At 37.4% G+C, this 20317-nt stretch overlaps 1 protein-coding gene across 5 annotated transcripts in view; it reads left to right on the top strand.

Moving 5' to 3' along the window:
* Positions 1-827: 827 nt before the first annotated feature.
* The window catches only part of PPP2R5C (protein phosphatase 2 regulatory subunit B'gamma), a 219947-nt gene continuing 200457 nt past the window's right edge, over positions 828-20317 (top strand). For 4 of the 5 annotated variants that reach the window (XM_056811259.1, XM_007473570.3, XM_007473568.3 and 1 more), the window contains exons 1-2: positions 828-1136; positions 2470-2532. In XM_056811259.1, the coding sequence (XP_056667237.1) occupies positions 1110-1136; positions 2470-2532 (90 nt within the window). In that variant the 5' untranslated portion in view covers positions 828-1109. Of the gene's footprint in view, positions 1137-1356; positions 1481-2469; positions 2533-20317 lie in introns of those variants that run through there. The other variant, XM_056811260.1, reaches the window with a different exon arrangement.

Raw genomic sequence — 20317 nt, 5'->3', positions numbered from 1 at the left:
AAACCAAAACCTCGACCTTTTCGTTTTACCTTAGCCATCCCCGCAGATAGTATCTTCTTCTGACACCGCCCCCACCCCACGACCTCCGAGGCTAGTTGGGTTTTTGCCCAGAGATCAGACCAAGAGGGTGTCACAAGCGAGGAGAAAACACCCCGGTTTCTGGGCGGGGTGGGGACCAGGGTGTCCTCACTTCTCCCTCGCCGTCGAGGGCGGCTCTTGGCTTCCGTTTTGGACGGTCTGCGTTTTCACATGTCGCTTCTAGCCGTCCCCTTTTCCCTCTTGCCCGGCTCCACGGCTTCCCCCAACGGCAGCTAACGTTCCCAGGTGCACACCCCGTCCTGGCCAACCGCAGCCGGCCTCAGACCACCCAGCCCCCGGGGCTGTCCCAGTGGCCTAGCTCCGCGCCTCCCTCGCCCCGGCCCATCACTCCTCGGTCCTCCTTTCTCGCACTCTCCGAAAGAGCAGAGCCCAGGTGGTCGTCTGCCAAAGTCTCCGGACTGAAGACGAAGGAGCAAACTCGCGACCACAGCCGGCGGCCGACCCTCGCAAGCGCGAGAGTGTTAGAAAGCGGAGGACCGGGGGACCAGAGGACAGACGAACGTTAGGTGGCACGTGACTGGAGGAGGATACGGGAGTTCAGCCAATGGCAAGACGCCCTGCCCGGCAGGGGCCGGCGCTGGGACCTGAGTGGGGCGGGGTCCGGAGCCGGGGCAGAGCGGAACGGGGCGGAGCGGGGGGCGGAGAAAGAGAATGGGGGTGGGGTGTGGGGAGGGGGAGGGGAAAGGGGAGGGGGGCGGTCGGGTCGGGGGGGAGGGGCGAAGAGACGCCGCCGCCGCCGCCGCCGCCGCCGCGGCTGCTGCAGCCTCTGAGAGCCTGGAAAAGGGGAAGCGAGGGCGAGGGAGGGACTCAGTCCCCAGCAAGGCGGCGGCGGGGGTGGCGGCTGAGAAGGCGGCAGGAGGGCAGAGGGAGGCAGCGGCAGGGGCGCTGCTGCTGCTGCTGTTGCTGCTGCTGGTGCTGCTGCTAGAGGTGGCGGTGGCGGAGGAGGAGGAGGAAGAGGCGGCGGCGGCGGCGCAGGAGGAGGCGGCAGGGGCGGGCGGCCCGCACCAGCCATGCCGAATAAAACCAAGAAGGAGAAAGTGAGTTTGGGGCCCTGGCCAGCCTGCCAAGCCCGCGGAGGGGAGGAGGACTGGAGGCCGGGCCAGAAGGAGGGAGGGGAGAAGACGAACTGCCCCTATGGGGACTGGGCCTAGTGTGGGGGCCCGGGCGCCGCCCCCCTGAGACGGGAACTCGCCGACAACTTCTGCTCCTGGCAGGGGTCCAATCCGAGGTTCCCCTGCTCGCTGAGACCCCAGTCCCGGGCAATGACAACTGATGCTCCAGAGTTACTCACCCTGGAAGCGGGGCCGGCGCGGCAGCACCCGGGGTGCCCAGGCCTCCGACAGGGCAGTGGGAGTCCTCCCTCCCGACGGCCTAACCCTAGGTACACCCCTCCCACTCTCCCCAGGAGTTGGTAAATCTCCTGGAAAGTGGGGTGAGGGGGCACCTTTTCCCTCCAGCCCACATTCCGGGAGGCTGGTGGCGCCCACGCCTCGTCCCCTTTGCTCCTCTCCAAGGCCCTGGGGATCAGTGACAGCAGCTTGAGATTGCCCTGGGAGGAAGGGCTTGGGGGTTGGGGGGTGCGGCTGCCCCGGGAAACGGCATCTGGCGTCCACAGTAGGTACCTCCCCCGCCCCAGAACCTCTTCAGAGCAGCAGCAGCAGCAGCAGCGGGGGTGGTGGTAGTGGTGGTGGTGGAGGGTGATACCGGCTGCAGGGATGCTTTGGAACATGCCTCCTAGCTCAAGAGGAGAGGATGAAGAAGCAACAGCAGCGGCAGCCGGCTGGGGGCTGGGAGATATGGGTGTCTTGCGAACTCTAGCTGGGGAGAAGGTTTGGAAAATCACACCTTGACACCAAACTTCCTTTGCTCATTGTAGGTGTCTAATGGATTGGTTTGTGATCGTAATGAATTTGGAGTGCTTTTAAGGAGAGGCTTTTTAGTGCTATTAAATTAGTATTCTTATCCTGCATTGTGATGATGTGTATGTGTGATGATATGTATTTCTGCTGCGTTAGCTTTTTTTGTTTTGGTTTCAGGTGGCGCTGTATAGCATTTTCGTGTCACCTTAGAAACGACCATCCTAGGAGTTTAGGGAAGGGAAAAAGGAAGGAGAGTTTTTGTTTGTTTAACCTGAATACACCACCATATATAATTGAATATATTTTTTGTGTTCTTTTTTTGGTAACCTTGGTAACAAAAATTAAAAAGATTAAATAAGTGTTTTGTATTCTATGATATCTCTAAACAATAGTATTTAAACACTTTGGGGTAATATTAAAATGAAACATAATTGCATAGATTCTTAAGATTTTTTAAACTTTTAGGGGTTTTGCAAACTCAAAACTACCTACCCTTTTTATGTTTTCTCAGGAACCACCAAAATCAGCAAAAAGTGGAAAAAGTACAAAAGAAGGACCAGATATAGAACCGGAGGTAATTGTTCTTAACTATTATCGTTTGACTTTAGTCAGAGCTTTTTGGTTCTGAAAGTTAACAAAACTAAGAGTAGCAGAACCCATAATACTTTAATGTTTTTCACCTAAATAGGACTTTTGACTTCTTCTGTTGCTCCATTGTATTTATTTAGGAAATATTTTGAAAAATGGCAATTTGAACATTCATATTTAGAAAAATGAGATATGGAGATGTTTAAATGAAAGGGTCAACAGTGAAGTTGTGTGTTCCCAAGGCCTCTTTTCTCTCTTCCTCCTAAAAGATCAGATATTGTTTCTGTCAGTCCGACATGTTTCTCTGACACATGTTTTGCTTATCCCTTTTAGCTGCTGGTTCTCCTTCTTTTAATTGTTGGACCAGTTTTTTAATCTGCCAGGTCCCTATGTCAACTGTTAATCCTTTGCCTTCTCACTCTTCCTCCCACTACCCAGCTCCAATCTCTATACATTATTCTACTCCAGACCTTCTCCCCTTTCAACTGCTGAGAATTGTACCTGTGCTAGACCCATCTTTTTGTGATATTGGTTAATTTATCTTTTTATCCTGTGACCTCTTTTAGCCTCCCCAACTCCCATTAAAAAGTCTGTTGTTTTAAAAATCATCATTAGGCTTTTGTTATGTTCTATCAGTGTTCTATTTTAGTATTAGTTCACATTTTTTTGTCCCATTGTACGTTGCTACTTTTGCTGATTCGTGGCAGAGTAAATTCCAAATTGTACTTCTATTTGACAGCAGCCTATTTTTTAAGTGCTGTTCCTTATTTACTGATGATGTCATTGACCTACTGTCAGGGCAGTTGCTTTGAGTCATTTTACTTGTGGATTTCTACAATCACCACTTTGTTTTGCCTATTGGGTCTCTAGACTAAATGAAGATGACCAGCTGGCTGGGCTCAAGAATCTAAATCATAGTGCCTAAAAGAGCAGCTAGTAGACATATTGAGTTAGGCTTCTTACATAAAAAAACAGTCCGATTTATTAGTGTGGTGGTCCTGAGAGCTGGCTTAGTAGCATACCTGGTCTCATAACTTTGACATTCATTTGCATTCCCATTTAAATAAAGTTAGAGTTAATGAAATTCAGTTTAGGAATTATAGTTAAGGGGTTTTTTGAAAGCTACATAAGAAACTTGAATTATAGGTTCCATTGAGCCTAATTTTCCATATAAAAAATTTTCCTTATTTAGTATATGTGTGTATATATATATATCTTTCAATAGGTATTTGACTCTTATGGAAGATTTTAAATGTCTATTTTCTTCCTCCTTATCATTTATCATACTTTAGATCTCCCTCTTTTTACATTTAGGCAATGCAAAGGAATTTTAATGTTAAATTTAATAATTAGGAAGATAAATCTCCTGGGCCCCCAAAGCATAGTAATATATCAAAAACATTTTTAAAATATAGTTTTTAATTAAACCAATATTTTTCATTATTATGGCTAATCATGACTTGGTTGTAGTAACCCTTGGAATTACATGTTTTTGGTAGTAACTTCTGTGAATCAATTAATTTGTATTGGCATAGTAGATAGAGAGTAGCCTGGGTATCAAGAAGATTTGGCATTATTTCCTGCCTCCGGCATATACTAACAACTAGATGAACATTGTATAAGTGACTTTACCTCTTTGAGCTCTAAGCAATTTTTAAAAAAATAAATTTTTATTGCTATGTTTATATAACACCTAAATTTGTCAAGGTAGTCTTCCCTTCACCCTTCCCATATATTAATTCCAGATAACAAAAAATTAAAAAAGGAATAAAAACAGTTCATTAAACTAACCTACATGTTGGTTAAAAGCCTGGCATTAAATGTAGTGATCCATAGATCCCTCCTTATTTCTTCTAGAAACTGTGGGGGCAGACAATTCTTTAAGACTAGAAGTAATTTGTAAACTTCTAGACTGCCTCCAAAGAGGGCATTTTCATACCAGGAGTTTCTCCTCTGAAAGTTTCCCAGGATGTAAATGTCCCTTTTACCAGTCTTGACCTTCCAACAACGACCATTGTTTCTGAGTCACTCTCCAGATGTTCCTTCATATTTATCATATGTCCAGCAGAATTGTGCGTCATACATGGGAGGGGGATGAGGAGAGGGGAGGGAAGGAACATGAGTCTTATAACCACGGAAAATTATTCTAAATCGTCTAATTAAATAAAATTTAAAAATTCATCATATGTGCTGGCAGTGAAGTGATTGGGGTGATCTTGGAGCCCTGGATTTAGAATCGGGAGACTTGAGTAGAGTTCAAATTCAAGCTCTGTTGCTAGCTACCTGTGTGTCCTTGGATGAGTCATTGAAGCTCTGTGTGCCTCAGCATCCTAGACTCAGTGATTTTCAAGTTCCCTTCTTTCTCTAAATCCTGTGATACTCATCTCACTAATGAAGGCTTACAAGGTTTTCAATGCATTTGTTTAATTTGCCCATATTCTACCACAGAGAAAAATCAGAGATAGAGGCTACTAAATTCAACCTAGAATTTGAATCTGAAAAACAATTAATAGCTCAGTAGGAAGAAAAGTCCAAGAAATACTACTCAGCATGTGAAATATCAGTTTTGTAAAGTAATTCTGTTCTGGTTTTGGCCTTGGGATCTTTCTAAGCTACTGAGATTTAAGCTCACTTTTTGCTTCCCTTTGTAACTTATTGGTACCACCAATACTGCTTTAAAAAGTTGAACTAGAGAATCTGCAGCTACCTTGAATATTTTCTTGGAAAGAAACAGGGGAGAATATTTTGAATTACTTAAAAGTAGGATAGATAAACTGAGCAACTTTCAGTTTCATCTGAACTCTGAATTGGCCCTTCCTCTTTTACTGCTCCTTCATAACTTTGCTTCTTGCTACCATGCTTCCAGTTCTGCCTACTTATTATTATGTGAAAATCAATATAAAAGCATTTATTAGCCACCTATTATGAGCCAAGCACTGTGTTAAGCATTTATTAAATGATTGACGTGGGTGGAGAGCTAAACCATTTCTCCATATTTTTAATTTCTTTCCTATTACAGTTATGTCTGAATGTTTCAAATGGAAATCTTAAATAAGTTGAAAATTTCCCTGCCTCATTTCAAGCCTTCTTGTTTTAATATCAATTTCAACACAGTGCCCTGCATGTACTAATGAGGCCTTTAATAATAAAATATTTGTTGAAATGAATTGAATATTCCATGAGTTTGCCTTATATCAGAGCAGTATACCCTTCTTGGATCTCCCTGTGAGACGAAGTAACATGAATCTAAACCCAAAGGTCATATAGCCATATGAATTGAAAATAGCACCAGCAAGGAAATTCTTCAAAGAACTTGACTTTTTGTCCTGATGGTTGATTCAGTTTCAGATGTTTGAATGATTTTTATAATGTGACAACTAAGAGTTCCCTACCTTCTTTGAAGAGAATTCAAAGGGGAAATTGGTTTAAGGTATAAAAAGAAGACTTTAGGTTGAATATAACAAAAGTTTGTTTAGTGTATTCTAGGTAAGGGGAAATAAGATTTTTCTGAATTAATTGATGCTAAGAACAGAGCCCTAAGGTGGGAAATGACCCAGCTTCTAGTTCCATAGCTGCCACAAATTTGCCCTTTGACAAGTCACTTGATTTATAAAATTCTTGTCACTTAAAATTACATGTGCTTATAAGTAACATCCTTTTAACTCTTTGAAATGACTTAAGAGGAATGCTGCCTATAAAACAACTAGATAACCTGTAGAGAAATTCTGGATAGAAAGGGTTTTTAACTTTTCATAGACCACTTTGGCAGTCTGGTGAAACCTATGAATCCCTTCTTAGAGTAGTATTTTTGATACATAAATGAAACCAGTTATGCTATTTTTTATTCATATTTTTATTCATATTTTTTAAAACAAGTTCATGGAACCAGGGTTAAGAATCTCGACTATATCATTATTTAGATGGTCTCACTTTAGAATGGAGCAAAATACTATGGTTATAATTGCTTTAGTTACTTTTATTGTCTTAAAGCTTTATGTTTATTTCCTTCCACCTTCTCCCTTTGACCCCTTCCAATAGCTCGTTTGAGACTATTGATAAGAAACTATCATAAATAGACTGCCAAATCAATTCATATTAGAAGATGACTTGAAAATTGGCAAAGGTGAACAGTTCTTAGAGAATTGCTTACATTTTAAAGCATATAATATCCAAATCTTTGCATCTTAAATATTAAATTAAAAATCTTTTCAATGTAAATAAAACATTTTTGTTAATTCATAATTGTTGCAAATTGATTTGTTTTTCTAAAGTTAGTTGTGCAAAATTAAACAGTATGTATAAAGGTGTTCCTTTCATTTCTATCCATTTGCATATCAGTTGTTGCTTTAAAAATAATTTTAGTACTGTTGCAAAGTATCTAATTTTATACACATTAAGGTAATTCCATTTTTTTCTTTTCAGTGTTATATTAGATATATTTCCTATTTTTATTATACTTAGAAATTCTCTGCAGCAACTTTATAATGTTTGTTGTTGAGGAGAAGGTTTGGAGTGGTTTCTAGGTCTTGCCCTGTTATCTTGTATTGTCACCTGGTACCTTTACAAAAGAAACTTTTAACAGCTTTTATTGTTCTTTATGTATCCCATCAGACCCCAAATGCTGCCAATCCTTTCTTTGAAGATTCTCTGCAATGTATCACTTTTCATCCCTAGTGACATCAACTTTTGTCACTTCATGCCTGAATTATTTAAAGAACCTGTCTCTGCTTTAGATTTTTTTTTCTTCCAATCACTCTGCACAATTACTTTTATAATGTTGGGGCCCTGCTCAAAAATCTTCAATGGATTCTTTGCCTCCTAGATGTCAAACTCATCCTTACAAGTAGCATATTGACTGTTTTGAAATGTAATCTTATCTATGTTTTATTCTCTTTTTATTTATTTTGTTAAATATTTTCCAATTACATTCTAATGTGGTTCCAGCAGCAACTTAGCCTGCAGGCAGTTTGTTCGATGTTGCTGGCCTACAAGATGAACCTCAGATTCTTTAGCTTGACATTCAAGAGCCCTCTGACTCATCTCATACTTATTTTTTTAGCCTTAACTACTACTATACCAGTAGATCCAAATCTATTCTGGTTTTTTAATGATGCAATTGGTAAATAATATGGTTTTCATAATTAAAAGGGCTTCACCAATTTCTGACAGTTTTGGGCTTCAAATTTGTTCTGTCCCACTTTTTGCTACCCTCACTCCTTGTTCCTTTGGAACTTGGGAAGGAAGCAAAGAAAAGATCTTTGATTTTTTTTTTAATTTGGTGACCAACTGTTTTAATCATGAAGATATTACATTCTGGTATTATATCATGACTGCTGTGACTGTGTAAAGAGCCAACTTCTTTTTCCCGCTATCATTCTCATCAGCCTATGTTTTACTCAGTATTTTGCCAGGAGCTTAAGGAATGAGATTTTTTGAACATCCTTCCTCAGCTTTCAGCAGTTCTAATTTGGGTCACAACCTGGGGTTGAGAATCAGTGTCCTACATCAGTATTCTACAACTGTGTTACTATTCATTGTTGTACCTGTCAGCGAGCCTTGCACTTTCCTACCTTTCCTTTTTTTACAAGCCAATCCCCTCTTCAGTACATTCCTCTATTTTATTTATCAGAATCCTACTACTTTCAGAGCTAGAATGAATATTCCCTTACTTGACCTACCCTCTAGTCCCATGTCTTCATGTTCTGAACCCTATAGCATTTACTGTCCCTATCACTTATTTGGCATTTAAAGAGTATGTAGATTTTTTAATGTGCATATGACTTCTCTCTACAAGCTCTCAGAAGTGAAGAAATAACTCACCAAGGAATCTAGTTGGACAAAGCAAGAATGAAACTTCCATAAGGACAATAATTAGCTCTTGACTTTGTTTTCCTCAGGGTGCTTTGTACAAATCATGTCCTAATTGGTTGGTGGGTTTTTAAAGCATTCATTAAATCAGCTTAACTCAGATTGAAAGTAGGAAAAAATGACAAATCAGGAATCAAATTGATTTTTAAGTCATGGTAATTAAGTTGAAAAGATAGATTTTTACTATAAATTTTATTTAAGAAATATAGGTATATGAACAAGAGGATAAGACCATTTTAAACAATATTTTGAGGGGTAAATGGATGCAGCTAGGTAGCTCAGTGGATAGACAGTCAGGCCTGGAGAGAGGAGGACTTGAGTTCAAAAATGACTTCACACACTTCCTAGCTGTGTTATTCTGGGCAAATCAATTAACCCCAAATGCCTAGTTCTTAACCACTCTTCTGCCTTGGAACCAATATTTAGTATTGGTTCCAAGGCAGAAGGTAATGATTTTTAAAAAAAAAGTATTTAGATGAAAACAATCCCCTAAACTCTTGAAAGTTATTGTTCCTTTATTGTTAACTTTAATTATTTATTGAAACCTGCCACAAAAGTTGAATGCATTAACTTTAACACAGTAGTACTACTTAATATGCTACTGAATAGGAAAGGAAATCAAACCTTACTAATTATATCCTCTTTAGATTTCTTACCTAACCTCAATTGGACCCTCATTGCATCAAGACAATCCTTTTCCTCATCCTTAGTTGATTTTCTATCATACTTCTAAATATTCTCTTTGATATTCGCTTTTTAAGCCTCCTACTCCACCCCTATCTGACTAGAACTCCCTGATCTTTCATATGCTACCTCTCAAGCTGCCTTGACAATAACACTCATTTTTTTTTCCTTTACCTTGGTTTTCAATGAGGGAGGTAGCCCAGCCAACTCTTTTTCTTATATCCTTGATCCCCCTTCCCTCCCATTTTCTCCAGTAGATTGCTCCTATGGTCATTTGTCTTTTGAACATTTTGAACTGGATAGTCTGTAGACATCTCAAACTGTCTTAAGTGGAACTCATTGTTTTCTCCCCCCCTCCAGAAAAAAAAAAGGTGCGCAATCCTATCTTCCAGCTTGCTCTCCTTTGTCCATATAACCAATCTTATCAATTGTACTTTCGTGGGATCTCTCATATTCCTTTTTTCTCTATTAATGCAACTACCACTCAAGGCCTCATTCCCTCTGGCTTGGATTATTACAATAATCTCCTGGTTGGTTGTTCCTGTCCCAAGTGTTCCCAGATGCTCCAGTTTACCTCAGCTTAGCTGCCAAAGTAAAATTCTTAAAGCATAGGCCTAATCATATCAGTCTCCTGCTCAGTAAACTGCAGTGGCCCATGTTGCTTGGTTTCTCTTCTTCTTTAGCTTTTTGTTGCCATAGTGCAAAACTACTACTACTTTAGTCTCAGTTTTTGAAAGATCCTAAAACCAATAATTTTATGGAGACACTTAAACTTATTTCTGAGTAAAAAATAGCAAAACTCTTTATGTGCATCATTTTAGGGATCATAACCTTTGAATTGTCAGGCCTTTTATACTCCTAGGTGACAAAATGAGGATGTACACATATAAACTTATATGTGTACAATTTGCTTACTCCTATAGTAGGGCAGGGATCCTTAAAAAATATATACTCTTCTCTTGGGCATTAGAAGTGTTCTACAATATGGCCTTATTCTTTACAGTCCTTCCTGCCAAATTAGCCATCTTTCTGTTAAATCATATAACAATAGTCTATTTAATATCTGTGTCTTTGGACAAACCATCTTCCCTGCCTGAAATGAAATCCTCCTCACTTCTGCCTCTTAGAATTTTATTTCCTTCAAAGCTTAGACAAACTGCTACCCCTACATAAATCCTTTCATTATCCTCTTCTCTGGTGTCAAGTGCCTTCTCATCCACCGCCTCAGTTACCTTGTATGTGTTTGATATATACTTATATGTGTACATGTTATTCCTCATTATATAATGTAAACTCCTTGAAGATGGAAACTTTCATTTTTTGTCTTTGTATCCCCAACACTAGCATATTGCCAAGACCTAATAAATATACTAAATAATTACTAATTGGGAGCAGACACATTTCCTCCCCCAGCCCCATACTTTTTGATCTTTATTATATATAAAATGTGAATTTGTTGTTCTATTATTATATGGTTAAATGTGTAAATTCTTTGGTTTTGCTTTTGTTACCAAATGTATTTCTATGATCTTGGGTTTGTTATGGATGTTTTGGAACAAGATATATATAGTTTATAAGAATTTCCAAAGTGGATTTTTTTAAAAGAAAACTTTCATGGTAAAGAGGAGAAAAAGTCAATTCAAAGGACATATTTTAACGCAACTGTAGATCCAACCAGCCAGAAACTGCAAATGCTTTTGATTTTCTGAATACAAAAACATTGCAAAACTCATTTTGCCACGAGAGGGCATGAGAGAACAGGCCTGGCAATTCAGTGTGTGTGTGGCTTATGAGACAAAAAAAGGGCCCGTCTAAAAAGAGCTTTGCTGTTTCTTTTGGTATTTTGTTTAGAAATAAGTTCAGAGCCTCCATAAAGTGATTAATTGTGAATTTTCCCTTAAAAGGCATGACCAAGTAAAGAAGTTAGCTTTGTATAGTGATACCACTATATTTTTTTAAATTCTGCACTTAAACAATGAAAGAAAAAATAGTGTTTTCATAGACACAGAACAGAAAAAGCTGATTATGAATTTGTGAATTTGTTACATTCACATAACATTAAAGAACATTAAAAAGTTATATAATGAATTTACCATTATTATCTTCTAACCTCCCCTACTTGTCATTGTTTCCTTCTGAATTTCTCTTCTTTACTATATTTCTCTTAAATGTGCATGACCCTCTTTTATTTCTTTTGAGGGGGCAGAATATTATTACCAACTCTGCTCCATTCCCCAAGTTTTCCTTCTCCAATTAGAGAAAAAATAACTTTCACGCAAAGCTAGTCTATACATTGGCTATAGTCTAAATTTATGTCATCTTTTGCATTTGAATCCATCACTTCTCTTGTTAAGAGGTGAGTAGCATTCTTCCTTTATCGGTCCTCTGGAAACATATTTGTTGATTGCATTGTCTTAAGTCTTTCAAAATTGTTTTCTTTTACTGCATTGTTACTATATAATTGTTCTCTGTTTATCTCTGCATCAATTTATACGTGTTTTCCTAGGTTTCTTTAAATTGTCCTTTTTATCATTTCTTCCATTTTATATATCCTGATTCTTCAGTCATTTTCCCAGTTGATAGGTGCTCATTTTTTTTTCCAAGTCCTTTGCTCTACAACAAAGAGATGATCTATAAATATTTACAGCCCCTTATCTCTCTGTTCTGTAGAGGATATAGTTTTAGTAGAATTATCTCAAGGTTGAAGAGTAAACACAGTTCAATGACTTCTTGGATAAAGTTCCATGGTGTTTTCAGAATGATTGGACATTTCTACCAATGGTATGTTAATTTGAGAGGATATGAACAGTTCTCAAAGAAATGCAAATTATCTATTGGTAAATGGTTCTCATATATTTGAATTGGTTGCTTTACAGAGAGACTTGCCACCCAAATATTTTACCCTCAGGCAATGATTTCCTTTTAATTTCGTATAGGCAAACTTTTTGAAATTCTATGCAACCAAAATTTTTCATAATCTTTTCTGTGATCCTCTCTATCTCTGGTTTGGTCATGAACTCTTCCCCTATCTTTAACTATGAAAGGCATTTCCTTTCTCCCAAATCTGTAATTTGTCTTATGATATGATAATTTTTTTTAAATCTAAGCTACATATCCATTTGTAATTGATATTGGTATGTGGTGACGTATGTTGTGCAGTATTAGTCTAAACCAATTTTTTGCCAGATTAACTTCGTGCCTGTGTCCCTCTCACTTGTTGAATCCATTCCTGCTAGCCTTTGTCCCATTTATGTCCTCTTTTTTGTGGCTAAACTTCTTCAGAAAGCCATCTACAATAGTTGTGCCCCTTTCCTTTCCTCCTGTTTTCTAAAGTCTCTATAATTTGGCTTCTGACATCATTCAACAAGTGTCGTTTTCTCCAGTCACAAATGATTTCTTACTTACCAAAACTAATGTTGCTTTTTCTCAATCCTCATCCTTGATTTTCCCAAAGTTTTCAATGCTTTTCTTCTTGATACTCTCTTCTCTAAGTTTTCATGCTACTTCTCTCCACTGGTTCACCTACCTGACCTCCTCTTATCACTCCTTCTGTATTTCCTTTACTGAAAATCATCCAGGCCATGCCTTATAATGTGAATGTCCCCCCAAGGCTGTGTTCTGGACCTCTTCTTTTTGCCCTCTGTACTGTTTTCCTTGAAGATCTTACCCATTTCCATGGTTTGATTTATCATTTCTCTGCAAATAACTCTTAACTCTAGTTGTCAAGCTCGAATGTTTTTCCTGACCTCCAATCTTGTGTCTCCAACTTGCCTGTTAGATATTAAACTGGATTTTAGACATTTTAAATTCAACATATCCAAAATTAAACTTATTATCTTTCACCTCTCTCCCAAATTTCTCTATTACCATGGAAAGGATCACCATCCTTCCAGGTTCCTAAGCTCACAACTTAGTTTTCATCTCACTGTCACCTCCACATCAATCAGTTACCAAATCTTGTCTTGTATACCTTCATAATAGCCTTTGTATATACCGCTTTCTCCTGACACTGCCACCATTCTTGTATCTCAATATGTCCCTCAATAAGTCACACTGACTATTACTGTAGCCTGCTGTTTTGGCCTCTCTGTCTCAAAATTTTTTCTGCTCCGAACTCCTCCACTTAGTTGTCAAATTTATCATCTTAAACAGAGATCTGACCACATCACACATCCTAACCCCCTATTTCACAAATTCAACTGGCTCCCTATTGCCTCAAGGATCAAATATAAAATCCCATTTGGCTTTCAAAGCCCTCCATAACCTTATTTCTTACTACTTTTCTAGTCTTTTTATATCTCATATCCCTCCCTAGACACATACATACTCATCAAGCCAGTGACCCGGGCCTCCTTGTTATTCCTTGTCCAAGACATTCCAGACAACATCAGCATTTTTACTGGCTGTCCCCCAGGCCTGGAACTCTCATTCTTCCTCAGCTTCACCCCTTTCTTCAAGACTTAGCTGATAATAGATTGCTATGCAATTTTCCCAAAAGTTTTTGTCAGATAGTGAGTCCATACCTCAGTAATTGAGGTCTTAGTATGTATCATAAAGAAGCAGCCAGGTGGTACAATGGGGCAAGAAAATCTGAGTTCAATACAGCCTTAAATAAACACTTACTACCTCTGTGATCTGGGGCAAGTCTCAGTTTCCTCATCTATAAAATGGGAATGATAATAGCACCTACCTTGCATGGTTGTTGTAGGCAATTGTGTTCATTTCTGTATGTCATATAACTCATCTGTTCCATTGATCATCTTTTCTGTTTGGTAAATACCAATTTTTTTTTTATGATCTGCTTTGTAGTATAGTTTGAAATCCAGTACTGCTAGACCTCTTTCTTTATCACTTCTTCTTGCTTTTTTCCCCTTGAGCTCTTTGACCTTTTGTTCTCCTTATGAATGACATTTTTTCCAGTTCTGTTAAGTAGTTCTTTGGTATCTGTCAGTGTTACTGAATAAATGATTCAATTTTGGCAATATTTTTATTGGATCAACTGACCTATGAAAGTAGTTAATATTTCTTCAATTATTTAAGTTTTTTTTCTGTAAATAGTGTTTTATAGTTGTGTTCAGTGCTCTTCTATAAACAGTGTTTTGTATTCTGTTTGTACCTTAGTAGGTAGACTCCCAAGTATTTAATACACTCTATAGTTACTTTAAGTGGAATTATCTTTTCTTACTAGGTTTTATTGGTAGTAAAAAAGAAATGCTAATGATTTATGTGGATTTATTTTACATTCTTTTATTTTGCTGATGTTATTTTTTCAATTAATTTTAGATGACTCCTCAGGATTCTCTCAGTATATCATCCTATTACCTACATAAAGTGATAATTTTGTTTCCTCTCTGCTCGTGTTTATTCCCTCAATTTCTTGTTTTTGTTCTGTAACTATAGTTAATATTTGTAGCACTAAATCAAATAGTAGTGGTTGAAAATGGATATGCTTACTTCGCTTCTCATCTTATTGACAAAGACTCCAGCTAATTTACTCCCATTTAATGTAATGCTAGCTCTTGATTGTTGATTGGCACTACTAACTATATTAAGGGAAAGCAATTTATGCTTTTGTTTTCTAACTTTAAAAAAATCAAGAATGAATATTGTATTTTGTCAAAAGCTTTTTCTAGTAGGCAGCTGGGTGGCCCAGTGGATTGAGAGACAGTCCTAGAAAAGGGAGGTCCTAGGTTCAAATTTGACCTCATATACTTCCTAGCTGTGTGACCCTGGACAAGTCACTTAATACCCATTGCCTAGCCCTTACCACTCTTCTGCCTTGGAACCAATACACAATATTGATTCTAAGACAAAAGGTAAGGGTTAAAAAAAAAAAAAGCTTTTCTACATCTGTTGATACCATGTGATTTTTGTTTTTGTTAATTAATATAGTCTTATATTTAGAATTTTCATAATTTTGAATCAATTATGCATTTGTAATATGAATTCAACTTGATCATAGTGTATAGTTTTTTTGTTTTTTAAACCCTTAACTTCTGTCTTAGAATCCATACTAAGTATTGGTTTCAAGGCAGAAGAGTATGGGCTAGGCAGTTGGGGTTAAGTGACTTGCCAAGATCACACAGCTAAAAAGTTGTCTTGAGTACACATTAGTCTTTTTGCAATATTACTATGCTCTCCTTACTTATGTTTTATTTGAAATGTTTGTGTCAGTGTTCATTTTGGATATTGATTTAGAGCTTTTCCCTCTGTTTCATGCCTTCCTTAGTTTAGGTATCAAGACCATATTTATATCATAGAAAGAATTTAATAGTATCTATTATTTTTCCAGTTTTGTACATAGTTTGTACATATTAGAATAAATAGTTCTTTGAATTCTGGATTAAATATGGTTTTAAATCCATCTGGTACTAGAAATTTTTTCTTTATGAGTCCATTTATGGCCTGTTCCATTTCTTTTTCTGAGACTGAGTTTTTAAATTTTGATATCTTTTTCTTTTAATTTGAGCATCTTATATTTTTATGAAATCCATTTCTTAAACCAAGTTTATGATTTTATTAACATATACTTGGGCAAACTGTTGGAATCTTATTATAGCCATCTTTGACTTTTTTCCTTCATAAATTTTTTATTGTATGTGTGAAATATATCTTCTTTCATGACATGAGCAATATGGAAATATGTATTGTATAAAAGCATTGGTATATCCTGTATCAGACTGTATCCCATATTGGGGAGAGATGGGAGAAAGTGAGAAAATGGACCCTAAATTGTCAGAAAACAGTTGTCAAAAATAGTTTTTACATGTAAATGAAAAAATAAAATTAAAAACAAAACAAAGCATAGTTAGGTAGAACAGTTTCTAATAATTTCCTTTATTTTTTGTGAATCAGATTCCAAATGTCATCAGGGGGTCACAGAGGAAGTTAAGACAGAAAGCCTGGGAATGCTTTGTCATATTTTGACATTCTTCAAAGTAAAGGGATTTAAAAAGGGATACCTTATGGATGAGAAGGGAAGGAAGGATAGGGAAATGTATCATACTCAAATTATTTAAGAAGTAACAGGAAATGTCTTCATACAAACAAATGAGGGGAGCCAGCACCACTTGAACTTTAATTTGAACTAGTTAAAGAAAGGTAAAACATCCACACACATATGGAGTTTGGTGTAGAAATATATTCAGCTCAGCAGGGAAAGAACATAGTGAAGAAGACCAAGGAATAAGAGCCAGGGTAGATTTAAGAAGAATAGCGTCATAAGCAGTGCATACTCTTAAGCTAGAAGTAGAGGGTTGAAAGAGAGAAGGGTTAGTTTAACTGATTGGGGTCTGGGTGAGGTAAAGAGGTCAGCAGGAGAGTAAAGGTGAATGTGTCAAAATAAAGCATCCTTACTCTTTTGAGGTCTTTGTTGAAATAATTATGGAGGAAATCAGGCTGAACTACTTTCCATTTACTCCATTATCTTAACAGACCTTCAGCTGAGTTTTTCTGAGTGTATAGTTTATGAACCCTGTTTCTTAAGAATTTTGTAAATATTGTGTTTCTCCTTCTGTAATTCTTCCTTATATTCCTTGAGAAGTCCACAGTGATCTCAGGTATTGTTCTTACAGTATTACTTGGTAAGTAATTTATTCACTTATAACAGCTACTTTTCCTTACGTTGCCCTATTGGAGTTTAATGACGATGTATCCAGATATGTTTAAACTTCAGTGTGGGGAGTGAGGGGGATGGCTAGATGGTACATTGGATACAGTGCCAGACCTGTTGACAAGTAGACTCATCTTTATAGGATCAAATCTGGCCTCCAGACATTTACTAGTTTCCCTGGGCAAGTCACTTAATATCTGCCTCAGTTTCCTTATCTATAGAATGAGCTGGAGAAGTATTTTTGCCAAGAAAATCCCAAATGGGGTCATGAAGTATGACAGGACCAAAACCAACTGAACAACAACAAAGTGTATCAGAATGTGAAGAATAGATTCATTCTAATTTCTTTTTGCCAACTCTTTTTGCTGATTTAGGGAATTTTATGACAAATATTAAATATATTATTTAGATTCATTTTTGTCCCTTGGATTTGTATGTTTTACAATGGTTAATTCAGTGATATTTTAAAGACCATGTTTCTAGTCATTTTGTTTTGTGTCCAGTTGATTGATATTCCACTGTAGTCCATTACTTTGGGGGGGGGGTGTTAAAGAATTTTTCCTTATTAGAGGCTTAAATATTTTCTCTCTTTTTTTCCCCCACTTTAAAATTATTGTTCAGGGTTTTTTGTGAGTGTTTTGTTTTTACTTTGAGCGCTTGTTTGATCTTATGATTTTCCTGAGCTTTGCCAACTCTTGTTTGACTTATGAAGTCATTTATCCTTTTGAGAATGTCAGACAGATTATTTTATATGATTTCTTTCTCTGAATCTCTTGCTTCTTGTATTTGAGCTCATTAAGTTGTTCCAGAATTTTTTTTACTCTGATGGTCTTCTTTGATTTCCTTTTTTGTTTTGTTTTATTTTTATTTGTGTGTGTTCAATTTTTGTTGTCAGACGTAAAGTAGAGAGAAGGTAAAAAGCCTGTCTTCCTTCAGATTTTTCTGTCTACCATATTTAGACTTCCATCATTTTCTCAATAGATAAAAGAATAATCTTCCCTGTTCTGAACAAACTATTCCTTCTGGTTTCCCTTTCCCCCAGAAATCTGGTTCAAATCCTGCCTCAGTGGGAATAATAGTAGTAGCGACCTTAGATGGCTGTTGTGGGATTCACAGGAATTATAAATGTAAAGTGCTTTGCAACCCTGAAGATGCTATGTAAATGTTAGCTGCCATCTTCATTTATCATTCTTGATGGTACAAAAAAAATCTGGAAATAGGAGGTAGTTCAATAAACATTTATTAAATACTTACTCTTTGGAGAGGCTTCACACTGTTATGCTGACCACAAGGTGATGAATTCTTTGACCATGACCACCTGTGAAATAAATTAAAATGCAAAATGATCCTCCATCATCCAAGGCCCCTTATTTTTCTCCAAGGATAATGATAGACTGGTAGAAATAAGAAAATACTAAGAATCAGTTTTTAGACAGTTTGTAAATGTAAATGTAACTTGTTATTTTTAATCGTACAAATCCTTGTTTGCAAGCCAACAAGTAGTTGCACTCCTAGAAGAATGAGATCATAAGTATGTTGACATTCTTCTATAAATGCAACAAATGTCATGTAAGTTCTTGATAAGACATAAGGAAATTACATCTAAATAGATAGATGACTCATAGCTTCATCTTTTGATAATCAAAAAGTTGACCAAGTTATTTTTGTTGTGTTTTGAGAGCAAGGGGAACATCATTTGATGGAGCATTGAGCATCTTACTTTATAGTGGACATGTTGAGCATAAGCAAGATCACCATGAGGATATACTTAGGTTCCAGTTTGTACCAATAATGAATTCTATGAAGTAGTCACATATATTTAAATTCACACTATTCAAAGTAATTATTATGTAAAATATGATCATTGGTTCCAGATCACTGGAAATATGCAGTGCAAATTTGAATAATGAGACAAATTAATGCGAATTGGGACCTATCTGTGATTATACTTTGTTTTCCAATATTATTACAGATCAAGTATTCATAACAGAGGTCCATACTGGAATCTAATACAGTTTTGAGGGCATTGAAGAATAGATTCTAAAGATACTGAATCACTGGGAGCAAATAATAGCCATTATTACTCAGAGAAAAAAAAATTGAGAACCTTTGAACTAGTCTAGCTATTCTGCAAAACAATTGAAAACGGTCCTTAAAAAACTATTAAGCTGTCAAAGACCCTGACCCAGTAATACTGCTACTACAATTATGCCTTGAGGTCAAAGAAAGAGAAGGATCCTATATGTACAAAAATATTTATAGCAGCTCTTTTTATTGTGGCAAAGAATTGGTTGAATTTTTTTTTAAATTGAAAGAAGATTAATAACTACTAATCTACATGCCTACTTTTTGATCTCTACAAAATCTTTGGGAGAATGATCCATTCAACATGTTTCAAGAACTCTCCTAGATGAAAACATGGAAGGGACAAGATAGCATTTTACCAATGCTGTTCTGCAACATATCACCTCATTAGTTACAACAAAAAGGTACAAAGAATAGGAGATCTCGTGGTGTTTGGGTTTGTCTTTTTCAAACCGTACCTTCTGTCTTAGAATTGAAACAAAAGTATCGATTTCAAGATGGTTAAGGACTAGGCAAGTTAGAGTTAAATGACTTGCTGAGGCTAGGAAATGTTTGAGTTCATATTTGAACCTAGGAACTCCTGTCTCTAGACCTGACTATCCACTTAGCCATCCAGCTACCCCTCATAGTAGAGCAAAATGTTGCAACCCAAATAAATAAATAAAGGATATCTTTTAGCAAAGTATATATGTTAGGATCATAGAAGATTCTTTAATAGATGCAACAAGAGAAAAGATTTTGATTAGCTAATTACTAATATTAAATAAGGTATAAAACAAGAAATTCATAGCTATCAAAAATATTTGCATGTCTAGCATAGTGTCCAGCTAGAAGAGGGATTCTCAATAGATGGTGAGATTCTTTAGATGTTCCAGTTTACAGCCATTATTGTACAGGAAACTCTTGAACACTAGGGGAGAGGTAAGAGTTAAACATCCATAGCATGTCTCTTCCAGCACCTGGGTTCCTAAGGGTATAGGCAGCATAGAGTTCTGACCAGGCATCTAGGTTGGTAAATACCTGTTGCCGAAGTCCCTGGAGCTGAACTGAACTCACTTCCTCTGCTAGGCCTCCCTCCGCCAGCCTTTTTCCAAGGTAGAGGGGAATAAAACATACTCCAAAGGTACTGCAGTTGTGGAGTAAGTAGTTAGCTCCCAATCTTTGACTCCCCCAGTAATACATGCCTTCTGTTACCTTTGGAGGCCCAAGGATCTCTGATCTTATCAGATGATAGTTCTGGTGCTAGATTCTAGAACATGAACCTACATTCATTCAATAACTTCATCCTAAGATGTTGAGGGATAAGGTACATCAGAAGATTTCCCCAATGTGGCACAAGAACTCCACTCCCCATCTTTAGTCTGGCCCTCTTTGTCTTCATTTTATAAACAAGTAAACAGAAGCCTTGCCAGGAGAAGATCAGGAAACATAGAATGGTCAAGGAATGTGTTTTTTACTTTGTCTACATAAAGCCTTACACATGGCAGACAGGTTATACATGCTTGTTGTTGAATATGTATCA

The sequence above is a fragment of the Monodelphis domestica genome, chromosome 1 (assembly GCF_027887165.1).
Source record: "Monodelphis domestica isolate mMonDom1 chromosome 1, mMonDom1.pri, whole genome shotgun sequence".
In the NCBI taxonomy this organism is placed as follows: domain Eukaryota; kingdom Metazoa; phylum Chordata; class Mammalia; order Didelphimorphia; family Didelphidae; genus Monodelphis; species Monodelphis domestica.
This window is presented reverse-complemented; position numbering and strand designations above follow the sequence as displayed.